This window comes from Miniopterus natalensis, chromosome 4, assembly GCF_054644295.1.
Source record: "Miniopterus natalensis isolate mMinNat1 chromosome 4, mMinNat1.hap1, whole genome shotgun sequence".
Classification (NCBI taxonomy): Eukaryota; Metazoa; Chordata; class Mammalia; order Chiroptera; family Miniopteridae; genus Miniopterus; species Miniopterus natalensis.
In genome coordinates, this window is record NC_142084.1 from 48742554 (window position 1) to 48759756 (window position 17203).

Here is a 17203-nt window from a genome sequence, read left to right on the forward strand (position 1 = left end):
GGATGCTGCAATACCTTTTATGGCCTAATATTAAGTATCTGGCCTTATCACTTTGCCATATTCTATTTGTTAACAAGAGTCACCCAATTCAGCCCACATGTAAAATGAGGAGAATTTCTCATCTTCTCTATCTTACATATGACAGTTTGTACTCTCTTGAAGATAGGCGTATCGAAAAATTTGTACAGATATTTTAACATTCCCAGAGAAATGTAACCCCTTCCCTTTCTATTCTCTAGATGTTATATAAGATTGGTGTTATTTCTTCTTTAGTTTGGAGAAAATTCTATAGTTTTCTTTGAATAAAGGGTTTTAATGTATTAAATTTCTTTAAATGTTATAAGATTTTTTAGATTTTGCACTACACTTTGCATAGGTTCTGCTAGAAGTTTGTGTTTTTAAAATATGTTTATTTAAAGGTATGTATTGAGTGATTATAAAGGCTGATTATAGAGGCTGATTATAAAGTCTCTTTAGTTTCTGTAAGAATTTAGCTATCAATCTGACTTTCCTTCTTTTTTTGTGTATTTGTTTTTAATGTTTTCTTTTGTGAGAACCTTTAAGTTCTCTTCTCTTAGCAAGTTTCAATTATACAATACGGTGTTATCAACTTTAGTCACTATGTTATAGATTATATCCTCAGACCTTATCCATCTTATAACTGATTGTTACTATCCTTTGCTCATTTTAATTTTTTTATGCTGAGTTATTTAACTTAGCATAATGCCCTCAGTTCCATTCATGTTGTTACAAATGACAGGACTTCTTTTTTAAAGCTGAGTAATATACCATTATGTATATGTACCATACTTTATTTTTTATTGGTTGATAGACACCTATGTTGTTTCCATGCATTGGCTATTGGGAATAATGCTGCTATGAACATGGGAATAGAAATATTTCTTTGAGACAATGTTGTTGTTTCCTTTGGATATATGCCAAGGAGCAGGATTGCTAGGTTATAAGGTAGTTCTATTTTTTGTTGTTGTTGCTGTCGGAGTTGCTGACCAGTCAAATTTGGAACATACTTTTAATGCACATCAGATTTTCTTTCCTGTTGGCTAAATTCAGTGGCTATTAGAGACCACAATCAGCCAGGCTGATTGTTTAAAGAGCACTGGCCCAGGAGTCAGAGCCTCCTGGATTTTAGTCTCAACTCTGGACTCTCACAAGCTATGTGATCTGGGAGAGCCTTTCAGCCTGTGTGTGACTCATTTTTAAGTTAATATGACTATAAGGGCTTCAGCACAAACATTCTGTGTTATCTATGAATATATTATTATTTTCACTTTTTAAGTACTGCTGTTGTTTTTTATCCCCAGAATAACTGACACATATCACAGAATAAAAGGAGACATAAATCAAATCTCATTTTTACTGAAGAGAATATTGAGGCTAAAGTTCAGAAAGAACCTTTATTAGTTCTATTGTTAGCTTCTTGAGGAACTTCCATACTGTTTTCCGTTGTGGCTGTGCCAGTTTACATTCAACTAACAGTGTACAGATGTTCCCTCTTCCCCACACCCTCGTCAGCATGTATCTGCTGTCTTTTTGATAATAGACAATATAACAGATATGCAGTGATATCTCATGTGGTTTTGATTTGCATTTTCCTGGTGAGCAGCAATGTTAAAGACCTTGTCGTGTACCTGTGGCCCTTGTATGTTTTCTTTGAATATTGTCTATTCAGGTCCTTGGCCCACTTTTTAATTGAGTTACTTTTGCTATGAATGTGTTTGAATTCCTAGCATATTTTGGATATTAAGTTTTTATTGAATCTGTGGCTTACCAATATTTTCTCCCATTCTGTAGGTTGCATTTTCATTTTGTTTCCTTTGCTTTGTACAAGGGGAAGTCTGCCTTTTAATTGCTGAGTTGTGACAGTTTATTATATACTTTGGATACTAGTCTCTTATCAGATATAATTTGTAATATATTTTTCTACTCAGCTGCATTTACACCTTCTTGATAGGGTCCTTTTATGTAATAAATATTTTAATTCTGATGAAGATCAATTTATCTATTTTTCCTTGTTGCCCCTGTTTTGGGATCATATCTAAGGAACCATGGCCAAATACAAGGTCAAGAGGATTTACCTCTATGTTGTATTCTGAGTTTTATTGTTTTAGTTTTTACATTTAGGTTTTTTATTTATCTTGAGTTAATTTTTATATATGGTATGAGGTAGGGTCCAGGTTCATTATCTTGCATGTGGATATCCAATTTCTCCAGCATCAATTCTTGAAATAACTATTTCTTGGCATCCTTGTTGAAAATCAATGGACCATAGATTTATAGGCTGATTTCTGCATTCTCAGCTCTATTCTTAATATATCTTTTTATCCTTGTCAGTACCACTTTGTTTTGATTCCTGAAGCTTTATAGTATGTTTGAAAGTTGAGAGGTATGAGGCCTCCAGTTTTGTTCTTTTTCAAAATTGTTTTGGCTATTTGAGGCCCCTTGTTACTTCATATGACTCTGAGGATTAGCTCTTCCAGTTCTGCAAAAATGCAGTTTGACTTTGATGGGGATTACATCTTACCTAGATACCAATTTTGGAGTACTGTCATCTTACCAATAATAATTCTTACCAATTCTTACTCTCTTACCAATTAATTATTTCAATCTATGTATACACAATGTCATTTTAAAATATGTTCCTATCATTCTTTGAGGACTTCTTTAATGATTGAAACAAGATATCCCAAGCTCAGCTTGTAATTTTCGCTTGCATAGTCTCAGGATAGTCTTCATCCAAAGATCTCTGGTACATTTTTGTAGATAATTATATTTGGAAACCAAGACCTGTAAAAATATGCAACATCATTAAAATATTTAATTTATATTTTTCTTATATTGCAATTTTTTTCTTTGTTTCAGAAAATCAAATATGGATTACTAATTCACTTTCTTTTTCATTTCTTCTTTTAGTTCCTCCAGTGATCCGAGTGTACCCAGAGAGTCAGGCTAGAGAGCCAGGGGTAACTGCAAGTCTGAGGTGCCATGCAGAGGGCATACCAAACCCTCAGCTGGGCTGGCTGAAGAATGGAATTGATATTACACCAAAACTGTCCAAACAACTCACACTTCAAGGTGCTTTTTACTTGCTTTTTTCCCCCCTCTTAAATGACCAGGTAGAAATTTTATACTAAAATTTATATCATGTTTTATAGCACTTGGTAAAAAAAGAAAGAAGGAAAAAAAGAAAATTAATCTTGGTGTTAATAAAATGTCATGAATATAAAGGAAATGTGGTTGTATTTAAGACATTATATTTGAAATAGAGTCTTTTAATATTTTTAATGTTTTAAATAATAGTCTTGTCATAATGATTAATTATGTCATTATTTGGTGATAAGAAAATATTAAATTATATACCTTTAAAATACTTGTCTTCTGAATTATAGCAGATATATGATGAACAGAATAATTGGATCTGTTCATATAATCTATTTCTGAAGTGACTATTTAAATCATACATTAAAATATGTATTATAGAGGGTGTCGATGATATAGAAGTTCTTTAGTGAATGTTTTGCAGTATACTTTGCAAATGAAGGTAGAAAAATATAAAAATGTTACTAAATGCTTTACATTTACATTGCTTTAGGTTATTAAATTATTATATTTTAATATATAAAATATTTCTACATGTTCTAGTATTCTAATGTGTATACATAATAAATTATACAGATTATAGTCACATGGTAAGCGAAAAACAAAAACAGACAATCTTTGCAATGTCAAATAATCTAAATAATGAAAAAGCAGTTACACACATGTTGATTATACTAGTGAGAAAATATACAAATCTCATTTCTTTTGTCAAGAGTAGCACACAAGAAGTCATTTTACTTGAATATCTATTGCATGCCATTGTATTATTTATTATATACCTTTAATTCCTTCAATCCATACTTTTTGGGAGGAAAAGTATATTTAAAAATTTTGTAAGTATAAACTTCTCTTATTCCACTTTAACACTGAATATGTTTCATCAGTATTTTAAAATAAGTCTATCAAAACATTGATTTCTTTATTTTTGCAAGTCAAAGATGACATATAAAAGTATTTTTGACCTTTAAGTAGACCCAACAAATTTACATGTTTACATCTACTGACTACATTTTGCAGTCTATAATCTGAGGAGAGGATTGATCTGATTAACAGAAATAAAAGTGAAGAAAGTTCTAATTAGCTTCCTATTTTGTCATTTCTTGTCCATTAAATGGCAGTAAACCAAAAGAACATATATCTTTATTTCCAAGATTACATAGGAAGCAAATTTAGGGAGTTGGTTATACTCCAGACTCAACCTTGAAAGAGTGGAGACCATTCTAAAATAGCTATTGTCATTTTCAAAACAAGGCAAAATAGGTAAAGTTTTGAGAATATATGGCAACTAATAGAAGGTGAGTAAGGAGCACAACCTAAGAGATAAGTCTGGATGTATAGGGGTGTGAAATTCCGTGTGGCTTTATGTACAATTACATATTCCCAAATACTATAGTTATTTAATTGTTCATTTATTCATTAGCTGATTATTTATTGTTTCTGTGTGAGGTCCATGTCTAGGCGCTAACTGAATAGCTGGCAGTGGATGGAATAACATGTTAATGACAGGAAGTAAAATCGCGGAAAAGCAGACATATTCTATGGGCAGGCAAATCAAGATAAATAACACAAGATACTAAAAATCAGTGGAGATGCAGGAAAAAAAGGTGATAATACATAAGAGAAAAAAAAGAAAGCTAAAGATGGCAAAAACGTTAATAATGTCAGATGCATAGAAAGGTCACAGAAGGTCATTAAAATGTGTTCCTGGGTTAGGTGATTCATTTGTCCCCATGACATTTAGAAAAACAGGATTAATAGCAATCAGTCTTCAGTAGCTTTAAAAATAAAAAGGAGGCAAAAAGCATAAAAATCTCTTCCTCTCTTTGAAAGGAGGGAAAAAGAAAAGGTAATAGTATATGCTGTTGGAAAAGGCTAGGACTAATGAAGATATTGCTTTCTCTTTGGATAATGTATCAGTTTGACCCACTATCAAGAAAGAGAGAGATGTGTATGTAGATAATGGAGGAAGGGAAGGATACACAGAGATTTGTAGAAATCAACAGGAAAAGGGGAGACTTACCTTGGAAAGAAACAGAGAAAATTTATGTCGATAAGTAAATAATGGTGAAGGTGTAGATGGAAATAGGATGTTTTGGATTGACTTTATTTTTTTCAGGTTTTTATTGAAACATAATTGATATATAACATTGTGTAAATTTAAGGTACATAACATGATGGTTTGATACATGTATATATTGTGAAATGACTTGGGTTTACTTTCTAATCACTTAGGGTGAGAAGTTAGTGTTAGAATGGAAACATCAAGCAAAGAGTAAAGATTTGAACTAAAAGTGGAGTAGGACATGAAAGACCTCTAACTTTAAAGGTCAAGTGAAATAAACATCAGGTAGCACTGAACATCCTGCAAATTGAAAACTGTGAATATGCAAATTTGTAAGTTTGCTAATATCCTAGTCTCATAATTTACTCAAAAACCTAGGTGCAGGGACACCAGGTACACAGAGATGTCAGCTTGTCCTAGTTCTGGAGGTTAGTAAGGCATATGGGTCAGGATGATAAATGGATGAGGGAATTGGTAGCTTGGCAATAGAGTAGGAAACATCTAAAAATGCTAGATTATGTAGGGAAGGAAGGAAATACCGTGAGATATATGAGTTAGGAAAACACATAAAAATATCGAGAAGAGAGAATTTGAAGACAGAATACATTGATTTGATGTTTCAAAAACTCTAAAGAATTTAGGTTAAGTGTGTGGGTTTTGAAAGAAAAGTATGTTCTGTGGAGACACAAAACAAGAAGCTGATGTAGGATTAAATCCATCGTTCGCTCCCTACCTTTTAGAGCAGGGAGCTTCAAACTAATGCCCACAGGCCAAATCTGGAAAGCTGCCTATTTTTGTACATAAAACATTTTTTTTCTTTTTTCTTTTATTTTATCAGAATACAGCCACATTTATTTTTAAAAATATCTATGACTGCTTTCATCCTACTATAGCAGAGTTGAGTAGTTGCCACAGAGACTGTATGGCCCACAAAGCCTAAAATATTTACTATCTGGCCTTTTACAGCAAGAACAAAAACAAATCCAAAAACTTAACATTGCCAACCTATGTTCTGAACAAGTGATTCTCAAGAAAGAATCGGGGGAATGAAGGTGTGCAGTAATGTTTATAAATTGAGAAAGAGGTCCAGGTCATTCGGATGATTATCATCTCTTCTCAAACACTCACTCCTCCCTATCCCATTCACATCCCTAGGGATGGCATTCAAAACCTTTCCCCAATGGGTTTCCACCTTCTTTCCCCAAACAGCCACACTGATTGTTTTGTCCCCTGTCACAAATGGTCATGTTTCTTTCTATTGCACATGGTGCATAGTGTTCTTGAGATTGGATAATATGGAACACCTACACATAAACACACATGCAGAGACACACAAGGAAAAAAAGAAAACAAAAGGAAAGAAGACAAAAGGAAAGAAAACAAAAGAGAAAAGGAACCTAAACAGATGAGCACAGCAAACAGTGAACTTTAGAGTCTGATAGAGCAGAAGTCCAGCCTTCCCCTTTAAGTTGAGTGACTTGCATAAGGTCATTCTGAGTCTCAGATTCTTCATCTAGAAATTAAATATCATTTGAGATAATTAAGAAATAATGTGTGTGAAAGGACCTTGTATATTGCCAATATATAGTAAAAGGTTAATTTTATCCAGGTTCCACACTGGGGAATGCTACTCATTATTCAAGGATTAACTTAAAATATTATTTCACAAGATTTTGAAGTTAGACAAATGATTTCCTTGACCTTTTGGTTACACATTGACTTTATCAATTTCCGTATTACAATATTGTTGACTTTAGGTATATTTATGTCAAAAGACTGAAAATCTTGCAAACAAATCGTGTGTTACTACCACTCTGTTCTTCTTACCTAATAATTCCAGATATATAATGTGGACTTAATAGCAAACTTGATAAGTGACAATCATATTATACTTGCATGATATAGCTCAATTAATTTCTTTATGAAAATGTTTTTTTTAACATATATCCTTCTGCGAATGAACCATATTAGTATTATTTAAAACTTTTGTGAAAGCTTGGGGCAAAGTAGATTCTGAATATTAAAAATAAATATATAAATGAGATTACAGTTATCAACGTGAAATACTCCTTATGCACTGTAGGAAATAGGAAATGAATGAACAATAGAAAGTGTGTGCATTTGGTACCGAGTATTGGGCTCTTTAATAGAATGACAGCACGGTTTATGAAACACTTGAATGCTTTTGGAATAATTTGGCATGCCTCCAAAGCACGGAAGTAAGAAGGAAAATAGTTTAATTAGGGCAAGCTAAGAGAATTGTTCGACTGTGTGATCAGAAATCACTGTATCAAAACTGAAATTGGAGTTTACAAGTTGCATTTGCCTTCTGCTTTCAGCCAACGGCAGTGAGGTTCACATAAGCAACGTGCGCTATGAAGACACCGGCGCGTACACTTGTATCGCAAAGAATGAAGCAGGGGTGGATGAAGACATCTCTTCTCTCTTTGTGGAAGACTCTGCTAGAAAGACCCGTAAGTACCGCGCGTGCACACACACATACACACACGCGCACGCGCACACTGTACTCAACTTTACAATCAAGCTGTTTTCAAAAAGCGAAAGAAGCAGAAAACTCTGTGAAATGAATAATGCATTGAAAAACTTCCTACGTAGGAAAGATAGGAATCTTGAAATATTAAAAATATATTTAAGAATTAAAAACAAGCTTGTGAAATTTTTAACACAACACTGAAATGATTCTGTTTCTTTTGGGAGTGTACATAAGGTGTTTCAGGTTTGTTTGCTCCTAAAGGAATTTAAATCCCTTCCAAAATCCCTCTCCCAAATGACTTGGGAAATGTAAGGTCTCAAAAATATAGCCAAGGCACATCCTATAGGTTTAATAAATTGATATCTTTCTTTTTTCTGTGCAATAGCTACAGAGCAGTGCTTCCTTGCTGCAGGGACTGTGGTTGCTGTCACCATAAGACACGCACTTCCCTGGCACCAACACCGCTCCAAGGGCTGTTCTTTGTTTAGTGCTAAAAATCCTTTGTCATCACTCTACATCTCTTCTGGTTAGACCTTAAGTAATAATGACCTTTATTTAAAATTATTACTTGGTGAGAGGAATATGGATGGAGTTGGGATGCTAAAGATAGATTTTTGGTTGCAATTAAATTGCTCAGAACTAGAAGTACTATAATAGCATTTATCAAGTGAGCTCTCTATAGGCAAATCCACAGACACTTCCTTCTCCAGGTCCACACACACTGAAGTATGGCTCTTTGGGAACTGGGTTTGGATGTACAGTGTATCCTTGAACAACATGGGTGTTAAGGACGCTGACCCCCTGCATATTTGAAAACCTGCATATCATTTTTGAATTCTCCCAAACTTAATTACTAACATAAACAGTCAATTTACACAATTTATATATATGTATCATGTACTCTATTCTTACGGTAAGATAGAGAAAAGAAAATGATATTAAGAAAGTCATAAAGAAGTGACAGTAGACTTACAGTATTTATTACATAAGCTCTCTGAGCTTTAATTTTCTTATCTGTAATATGGAATAAATTTTAACTCACTGAGGGATTTCTGTGCATATGTTACAAAGCACTCACCATAGTGCGAGACATAAAGTAGCTCTTTCTCTATTCATGCTTATTTTCTGAAAATAAATGACATGAATAAGATGATAGATAGATAAATAGATAGAGAGATATAGATTGATGAATTCATATAGAGGTATAGAGATAAATATAGAGATAGATAATAGATAGATATAGACATAGCTATATATGAAAATAGATGGGCATCTATGTTATATATCCAAATATAAAATATCATTATTTCTCTTCACATTTAAAAAAGTTGACTCAGCTGATTACAATATAGTATACATTTTTTAAAGGAAGCTATTAAGATATTTTAAATAAAAGACATTATCTTTTTGTGTCAGAGACCACTTTTGTCACAGAGTCAAAGCAAAACTATACTTTATTTCCTCTTTACATTGGTGAATTTACATTCCTATTCTATATTTTTTCAATATGTTTTGGTGACTTCAGAAAGAGAGAGAAGCATCCATGTGAAAGAGAAATATTGATTGACTGTCTTCTGCACACTCCCCCCACCCCCACCCCACCCGAGCACAAAACCTGGGCATGTGCCTGACCTGGAATCAAATAGAACCGGTGACTTTTTGGTGCATGGGATGACACTCAACCAACTGAGCTACACTGGCTAGGGCCTATTATATTTTTAATATTATCTGTAATATGTCTTCTTCTGTTTTCTTTTCGAAAGATACAGAGTAGAGAGGTATTGGATTCCATGTAGATAACAATAAAAATGTGATTTGGGGCTAAATCACACAACACAGACTTTTTGCTTAGCTACAGCTTGGGAGTAATCATCCAGCTATTTTCTATTTAATAGAGCCACATGGTAGTGCCAGTCATTTTTTCTTGCACTACATTTCCCAGCAATATGATACTGTTGAGTGAACGATTCATGCAAAACATCATATGGCTGAGGGGTTCATGCTTTGCTTGGATCCCGACCTTTGAGTTGGAAAACCTCGAGCTACAGTGCCCAACTTTGTCAACAGGCCTCATTGGAGGTTTTCGCATGTGACAAATTGAACTACAAAAGGTGCTTCAAAATAATATACTCCTACAGTTACATTAGAGATAGTGTTTGAAAACTAAGATTTAATGCAGTGACATACAGGGAGGATTTAAATGTAAAGGAGAGTAGAAAGGGGCCTTAGGGGATTGTGTGGTACTTGTAACAGGTAGTAGGAGAAGATGACATGAAAAATGCAAGGCGTTTTAGATAGAGTAAACGTTATTTATTTGAAAATATCTTGCATGTAGCATAAGCACTTGATATATTTCCATTCCCAAGGGGAGTCAATTCCCAGATGATGATTCATCTTCAGGATTAAGGCAAACGAAAAGTGAGGAGTATACAAGCTGCTATCGAAAGCTTTTAAGCTACTGGCTGCATTAAGCACTGAGCACAGATTATACCACACCTTCCTAGATTTTTAGTAAGGAATATGATTAATCTAGCTTCTTGCTAACATTGGAATATAATGTCTGAATATATAATAGTAGTATATATAACTTTTCTTTTTATCATTGTTATAGGCAGCATTACATTTGTAAATGCTGGTCTATTGCAACAGTCCTTACTTAAAGATTAACTTAAATAATTTAATATTGTTTGACTGTTATAAAATAAAATTAATTATAAGATTCTTTAAAAGGGTATTTAAATGTGTTAAACTCTACCGCAAGATTACTGAACGAACAAATTATATTATTCCCATATAAATTAATTATCAGTATAAAAATGCAATGAGTGTAATCTGCAATACAAGGAAATATGTTAAAATGTAGCCATTTGTACCTTAATATTTCAAATGATATATAAATGCTTAAGAAGTATTTGCCTATTTTAGAAGTAGAGGAAAGGGTCTTAAAATAGATTAAAACATGGCCTCTTTAAGTATAAATGCAGTTTGAATATGTTATCACCAACTTTAGAGATAGAATATACTTTGGTAATACAGACAAAGTAATTAACCTCTCTTATCTTTATTTACTTCCTATGTTTTTTAAAAAAATGGAGAAAATACTTCAAAAGAACAGTTGTATAGATTTCATGATATTATTTAAGTAGGATCTTAATGTTCACAAAGGCTAGGAAGAAAATATAAATCTATCAGTAGCATCACCTGTAAACAGGTATAGGTGAAGTCAAATACTGCAGTCATGGATTAATAGTTCTTACCTTCCCCCAATGTGAGACAGAATAATCAAGAATAAGGAAAATCCATAAAGAAAAGGTGTGGACATCATAGCCTGGGTGAGATTTTCACCCTGATAGCTATGAGCTAAGGACTAGATTTAAAAAACACCAAATAAAAACAAATATTTGAAGAAAAATGGAATAATTTTTATTTAGCATTCCCTGGATATTATTCAATAGACGAGTTACACTAAAAGCATTTTAAATGAGAGTAAATAATTCACATTTCTTTTTTTAAAATTTATCTTTATTGTTGAAAGTATTACAGATGTCCCCTTTTTTCCCCTATTGATCCCCTCCACCCCACCCCTCCGAGGCCTTCCCTATAGTATTGTCTGTGTCATGGGTTATGCATGTAAGTTGTTTGATTAATCCCTTCCCACCCACGCACCCACCCCACCTTCCCTCTGAGATCCCTCAGTCTGTTCCATGCTTCTATGTCTCTGGATCTATTTTGTTCATCAGTTTATTTTGTTCTTTAGATTCCACATATGAGTGAGATCGTGGGATACTTGTCTTTCTCTGACTGGCTCATTTTGCTTATCATAATACTCTCCAGTTCCCTCCATGCTGTCCCAGAGGGTAAGAAGTCCGTTTTAACAGCCGCATAGTATTCCATGGTCTAAATGTGCCACAGCTTTTTAATCCACTCACCTACTGATGGGCACTTGGGCTGTTTCCAGGTCTTAGCTATTATCCGTTGGGCTGCTGGGACTATAGGGGTGCATAAATTCCTTCTGATTGATGTTTCAGGTTTCTTAGGTTATATTACTAGAAGTGGGATCACTGAATAAAATGGCAGTCCCATTTTTTTTTGAGGAAACTCCATACACATTTCTTTTGAAAAGCAAAACAAACAAACAAACAAGTAATGTTTGTCACAAACACTTACACAGTAGTAAGCTTATTATGAAATAAAATGTAGCTAGGATAATCAGAGTCATGTCAAGATTAACCATGCTTGATAAGTACATATTATTTTGTGAGCTTTTATTATTTACTCTAAATTCTGATATTCATGCTCTCAATCTGGCCAAAGATATTGTCCCATGCTGAGAAGTAACTTGTTCCATAAACCATTTCATCTCAACCAAGAACATGCTGAAAGTATCTGCCTTGTGGTTTCCATACCTAAAGGCTATATATTTAAATAACACCCTTTCACCATCATTAAATAGATCTGTTTCTAAGACATTGCCTTTTTGCACAAGAGTAAAGTCTTGTTATTTAACAGGTTGCTATGTGATCTAAATGTCATGGAATTGACAGATTTACTATAATCATAAGTAGTTGTGCATCTCTATTGCCTACAAAACAAAACAAGATTCAAAGTTTTTTTTAATTTTTACGTATTGCCTACATTTTGTCTTCAAGGCATTATTTACCTTCAGGGGAATATTACTATCTCATCTCATATCACACAATGCCAATTTGCCTAATTTATTTTATGATAAAATTAGGCAAGCAGTGCTGATATTTTATTTATTTTAATTCAGATATGAAGACTAAACAAGCTTATTGACTGATAGTGCTAAGTATAAAATCTCTATGACACTTTTAGAAAATCTACATACTAATATTTTGTTGTTGGAGCTCGAGAGAAAATGTTAGGGTTCACTTTAAGATTCCATGATTCCAGAAGCCTTAAACTTGGTGAATAGTTTGCAAAATAACTATGTAGCTAGATTCAAAAAGAAGTTAGAATTATCATTACTCCATGATTTTCTTAGAGTCCTCTGATATAGGAATTCAACCAGAAAATAGTGTAAATATGTCAAGAGATAAGGAAACAAACATGTCTCCCAAATGGCTGCTCTGAAGTAAAGGGCTGAAATGAGGGGCCTTCTTAAAGTGCTGTGAAGCCTAATTTATGCCACACATTTTTATCAACTGTGTGCGAAGAGCCCAGATTGTACATCTCTGTGTCCTATTGTACTCTGTTTGCTCAGGTTTCTGACTTCTGAAATAGCTGATTGTGAAATGAATATGCCAGAGAGGGTGAATCAGACAGGGCGATTATTGTTTTGCCTCTTGATTTGCTTTGGTTTCCAACTTTGTGCACATTTCTATATTTGTGTTACACATGAAATGTAACATATGAAATGTTATTATATATGGAATTTATTAAAAGGAACTTTTCTATTTCATATATTTCCCCTAAACATATCCACTATTTTTCTAATACATATCTTTATACTAAATTCTGGTATAAACAATAATAAAAGTTTTCGAAACATTTTGGTAATAGTGAAATTTTAATAAATAAATAATTAGTGAATAAAATATTTCTGTTATCTCAAACATATCTTAATAGAAAGTCAGAATGTGTTTTTTGATACAGTTTAGAATCAGAAGACTGAGATTATACTAAAGACAAAGAAAAAAGCTTTTTTCTAATTTAATTATAATAATACTTAAGTAAAAATTATATATATAAATAATAAATGCTTATCAATCATGGTTAATCTTCACATGAATCTGATTATTCCAAGTGCATTTTATTTCGTAATAAGCTTACTAATATGTAAATATATGGGGAAAATAGAATTTTTTGGCTTTTCCAAAGAAATATGAATTATTCACTCTTACTTAAAATGTTTTTAGTATAACTTCTCTATTGAATAATATTCAGTGAATGTTAAAAATTAACAGCATTTTTCATTTATTGATTTATTTATTCTCAAATAACAATTATACTACTGTTAATATCAGAATGGAATTTTTGGGTTATGTTTCAAAAGCAGAAGAAACATCAGAGAAAACAGTGTGATAACCTTAAAATTAAGAAGTTTTAATCATAAATATTTACCCTCAAAGATATTATCAACACAAAAAACTGACAAGCATTTAGTATCATGACTAGCTAGATAAATAGATACATGATAGATGGAGCGATGTAAGTGAAATAATCCAAAAGAAAACTAACTCATATTTTTAAAAAGACCTTTCAGAGATAAGGAAAAATGAAGTGCCAATATATATTATCAAAAGATAGTCCTCATTAGCATTCAAAATGAGGCTGACTTACCAGTTATCAGGGGAACACATCTTTAACCTCAGAGAAGTGCCATCCAGTAAAATACCAAAAGTTGAAAAGCTGCATAATACTAAGACTTGATGATATTTGAAAAAGTAGGAATCATTACACTTTGCTGGTAGGAATATCAGTTCTCCACCCTTTGGAAAACATTTGGGTTATCTATTAGAGTTGATTTTGCATATGCTGTGCAAGCCAACAACCACAGGTAGTAGAGAAACATTGAATTGCCACACATTCAGAAATTATTTAGGAAGACACTGCCCTGGACTTAATATTTTGCTGTAATTTATAATTGCTTTTTAATTTGACTTTTAATTACTTTCATGTCTCCATGACAACTGAACTAACTTAATTTAAATACTTTTTACAATGGCTGTAATTTGATTTATGTAATTTAAATACATGTGAAGCTAGCTCCCTTCCCAAGTGCCTGCATGCCATTTCAGTATTACTCAAAACTTATCTGTTTCTTGTCTATTAGAAAAAGGGCTTTACAAAATTTATAAAGTGAATAAGAGTTGTCATTGTAAGAAGAGCAAAAAGTCTACAGAGACAATAAGTTTGTTCATTTGTGCTTTCACTGATTAAATATTTATTGAGGAAAGAACAAACACAAACTATGTTGCTAGCATATGAATAGCACTTTATCAGACAATTCTGTCCTTTCAGAAGGGCTGTAGGTTTAGTTTAGTTCAGAAAAGACAACCATAACACATGGTAGAATAAAATAATTGCTGTAATAGGCATACAAGCCAAGTGTGATTAGGTTGCAGATACAGAAAGATCAAATTCCAACTGAGCTGCATAGTCTTTATTGGGTGATGACTTTTGAGATGATGTTTGGTGGATGCATTCATACTTCCGTAGCTAGAGACTTGAACGTATTTCAAACCCAGGGAAGACTCATCAAGTACATGGCAGATTTCATTAACTGTGCAATATAGAATCATAAAAATATTTGCTGGGAATTTGCGATACATAGTAAGAATGAATTGTTGGGTAGAAACAGATTAAGGGAGGCCTTGAACAGCATGAGTAGAAAAAGTCAATTTAGGAGTGATTTACATGCTGTATTTCTGCAAAGGTCAAATTTCTACATGTTCATTATTTAGTGTTTATTCTAAAGATACCACAATAAGAATTTTTTAGGCTAAATTTTATTGTTAACATATAGAAGTTTTCCTTTTTATTATTACTACCTGGGTAGGATTAACCAAATTCAAATACCCAGCAAACAGTCTTATATATTTACCATTTAATCGGAAGATGGAATATGTGTTGTGGAAAATCATCACAGCATGCTGCTGCAACACAATTAGTGTAAGCATGAAATGTGAGGTTTTATCTTCCTTTCCCAGCTTTTGAAAACCTATTTGGCATAATGCCATTTCCCAAAAGATAGCGTTACTTGGTTCATCAGTCTTTTTGAACTTCTATGAAGAAACCTGTATCTTCTATCTATAATAATAAATATAATGATAGATACAAAATAATCTACTGTCAACTTTGCGCTTTTGGGGCCCTCTGAGCAACCTTTACTTCATGCAGTGTATACAGTTGGTACAATGCTAGCCAGATAGACAATTCTGGCTACAGAGCCTAATATGAAAACATTCTGTGTGATATTTAAACAAGCGGATGCTGTGTTCATCAGTTTGTTTTTAGAACATTATTTTTCTCCAGATTATTTGATTAGCCACTTATATTTTTAACACATGCTTGCTTTATTTTGCTTTTTTAGATTAAACTAAAATAGAAATTAACTCAATTAGAGACATTTGTAGAAGTGCAATTTTAATGGATCTATTGCTCTAAAATACTTGGCACAGTGTCTAGCACATAATGAAGGCTGAATAAATGTTTGTTCTGATTACCATTATAATTATTCTGGGTCAGTGGTTATTAGCTTTAATGTTTTAAAAATATATTGAACATTAGATAAAAATGATGTAGCCCTGGCTGGTGTGGCTCAGTTGGTGGAGCGTCCTTCCATGCACCAAAAGGTTCCCAGTTCGATTCCCAGACAGGGCACATGCCCAGATTGCAGGCTCGATCCCTAGTAGGGTGCGTGCAGTAGGCCCCTGATCAATGTTTCTTGCATCGATGTTTTTTCTCTCACCCTTTCCCTCTCTCTGAAAAAAATAAATGAAAAGATGTAAATAGGTAAAAATGAGTAAAAATGATAGTATCATATGCTAGATATGGGACTGGTCAAGAGTTACAAATTAAATGTTTTATATTTATACCTAATAGCAAACTATTTTGAGGTTCAAATATTTTATTTTCAAGAGTGAGCAGTAATTAAGGGTTACACGTGTGTGGAGTCTCTGTGATATAAGGCTTCAGCCGAAAATGCTCACACATTTCAGTGCCAACATTCATCTTCCCATAGCTACGGTTGGCTACACTTCCGCTACTTGGCCTAGTTTCTTTGCTCTCCCTGTCACTTCTCTGCTGAGTATCTTTGACCCCATTCACTTTTTCTCTGTGCCAGTAACTGCAGCTGCTCGAGTATCATCAATGTCTGGTTTTTGTTCGGCCCTTTTTCCAGCGTTGACAATGGAGGGAAGAAGAGCAGCTGGCATTGTTTTCTCTTATTAATATAGAATCTGTGTTGTGTGGAGGTGGGGACAGGAAAGAAGGGGAGAGAACTCTGACAGATACGGATAGAAGAAACCAGAGCAGTTTATTCCTTTTATGATGTTCCCACATTTGTTTCTCCATCACAATAATTGGAGTGATTCAGCTCCCAGTTGTAACAATAATGTTTCAAATAAAAAAGACAATATGTGTTAAAATAACATGGGCAGTAACTCCAAATTCCTAATTTTAACATGTAGTGGTGGGACACCTTTGTTCTTCCTTTACCTAGTCTTAGACATTGATGCCACTTCTTCATGCTTTAATTTTCCTTTCTAATGAGAAGAGAAAGAATTGTGTTTCACAACCTCACCTACAGGCATTCAAAAGCAGTAATGACAATGTCTCAGCAGGGAAGCCTTCAGGTTCCTGAAATATTAGAGATTTAAAAGCAGGTAGTATTATAACCAGGAGCTTTTGTTTTATTTTGTTATGTTTTTTAAAATGTTCTTATTGATTTTAGAGAGAGAGGAGGAGGGAGGGAGAGAGAGAGAAACATTGACCTGCTGCCTCCTGCACTCCCCCTGGTGGGGTTCAAGCCCACAACCCAGGCGTGTGCCGCGACCTGGAATCCA

General features: G+C 33.5%; 1 protein-coding gene across 1 annotated transcript in view; it reads left to right on the forward strand.

Annotated features, from left to right (window-relative positions):
- FSTL5 (follistatin like 5) overlaps positions 1-17203 on the forward strand; it is a 491494-nt gene that overhangs the window by 383003 nt on the left and 91288 nt on the right. Inside the window, exons 9-10 of the mRNA XM_016200335.2 lie at positions 2932-3093; positions 7519-7653. Of these exons, the coding sequence (XP_016055821.2) occupies positions 2932-3093; positions 7519-7653 (297 nt within the window). The remainder of the gene's footprint in view (positions 1-2931; positions 3094-7518; positions 7654-17203) is intronic.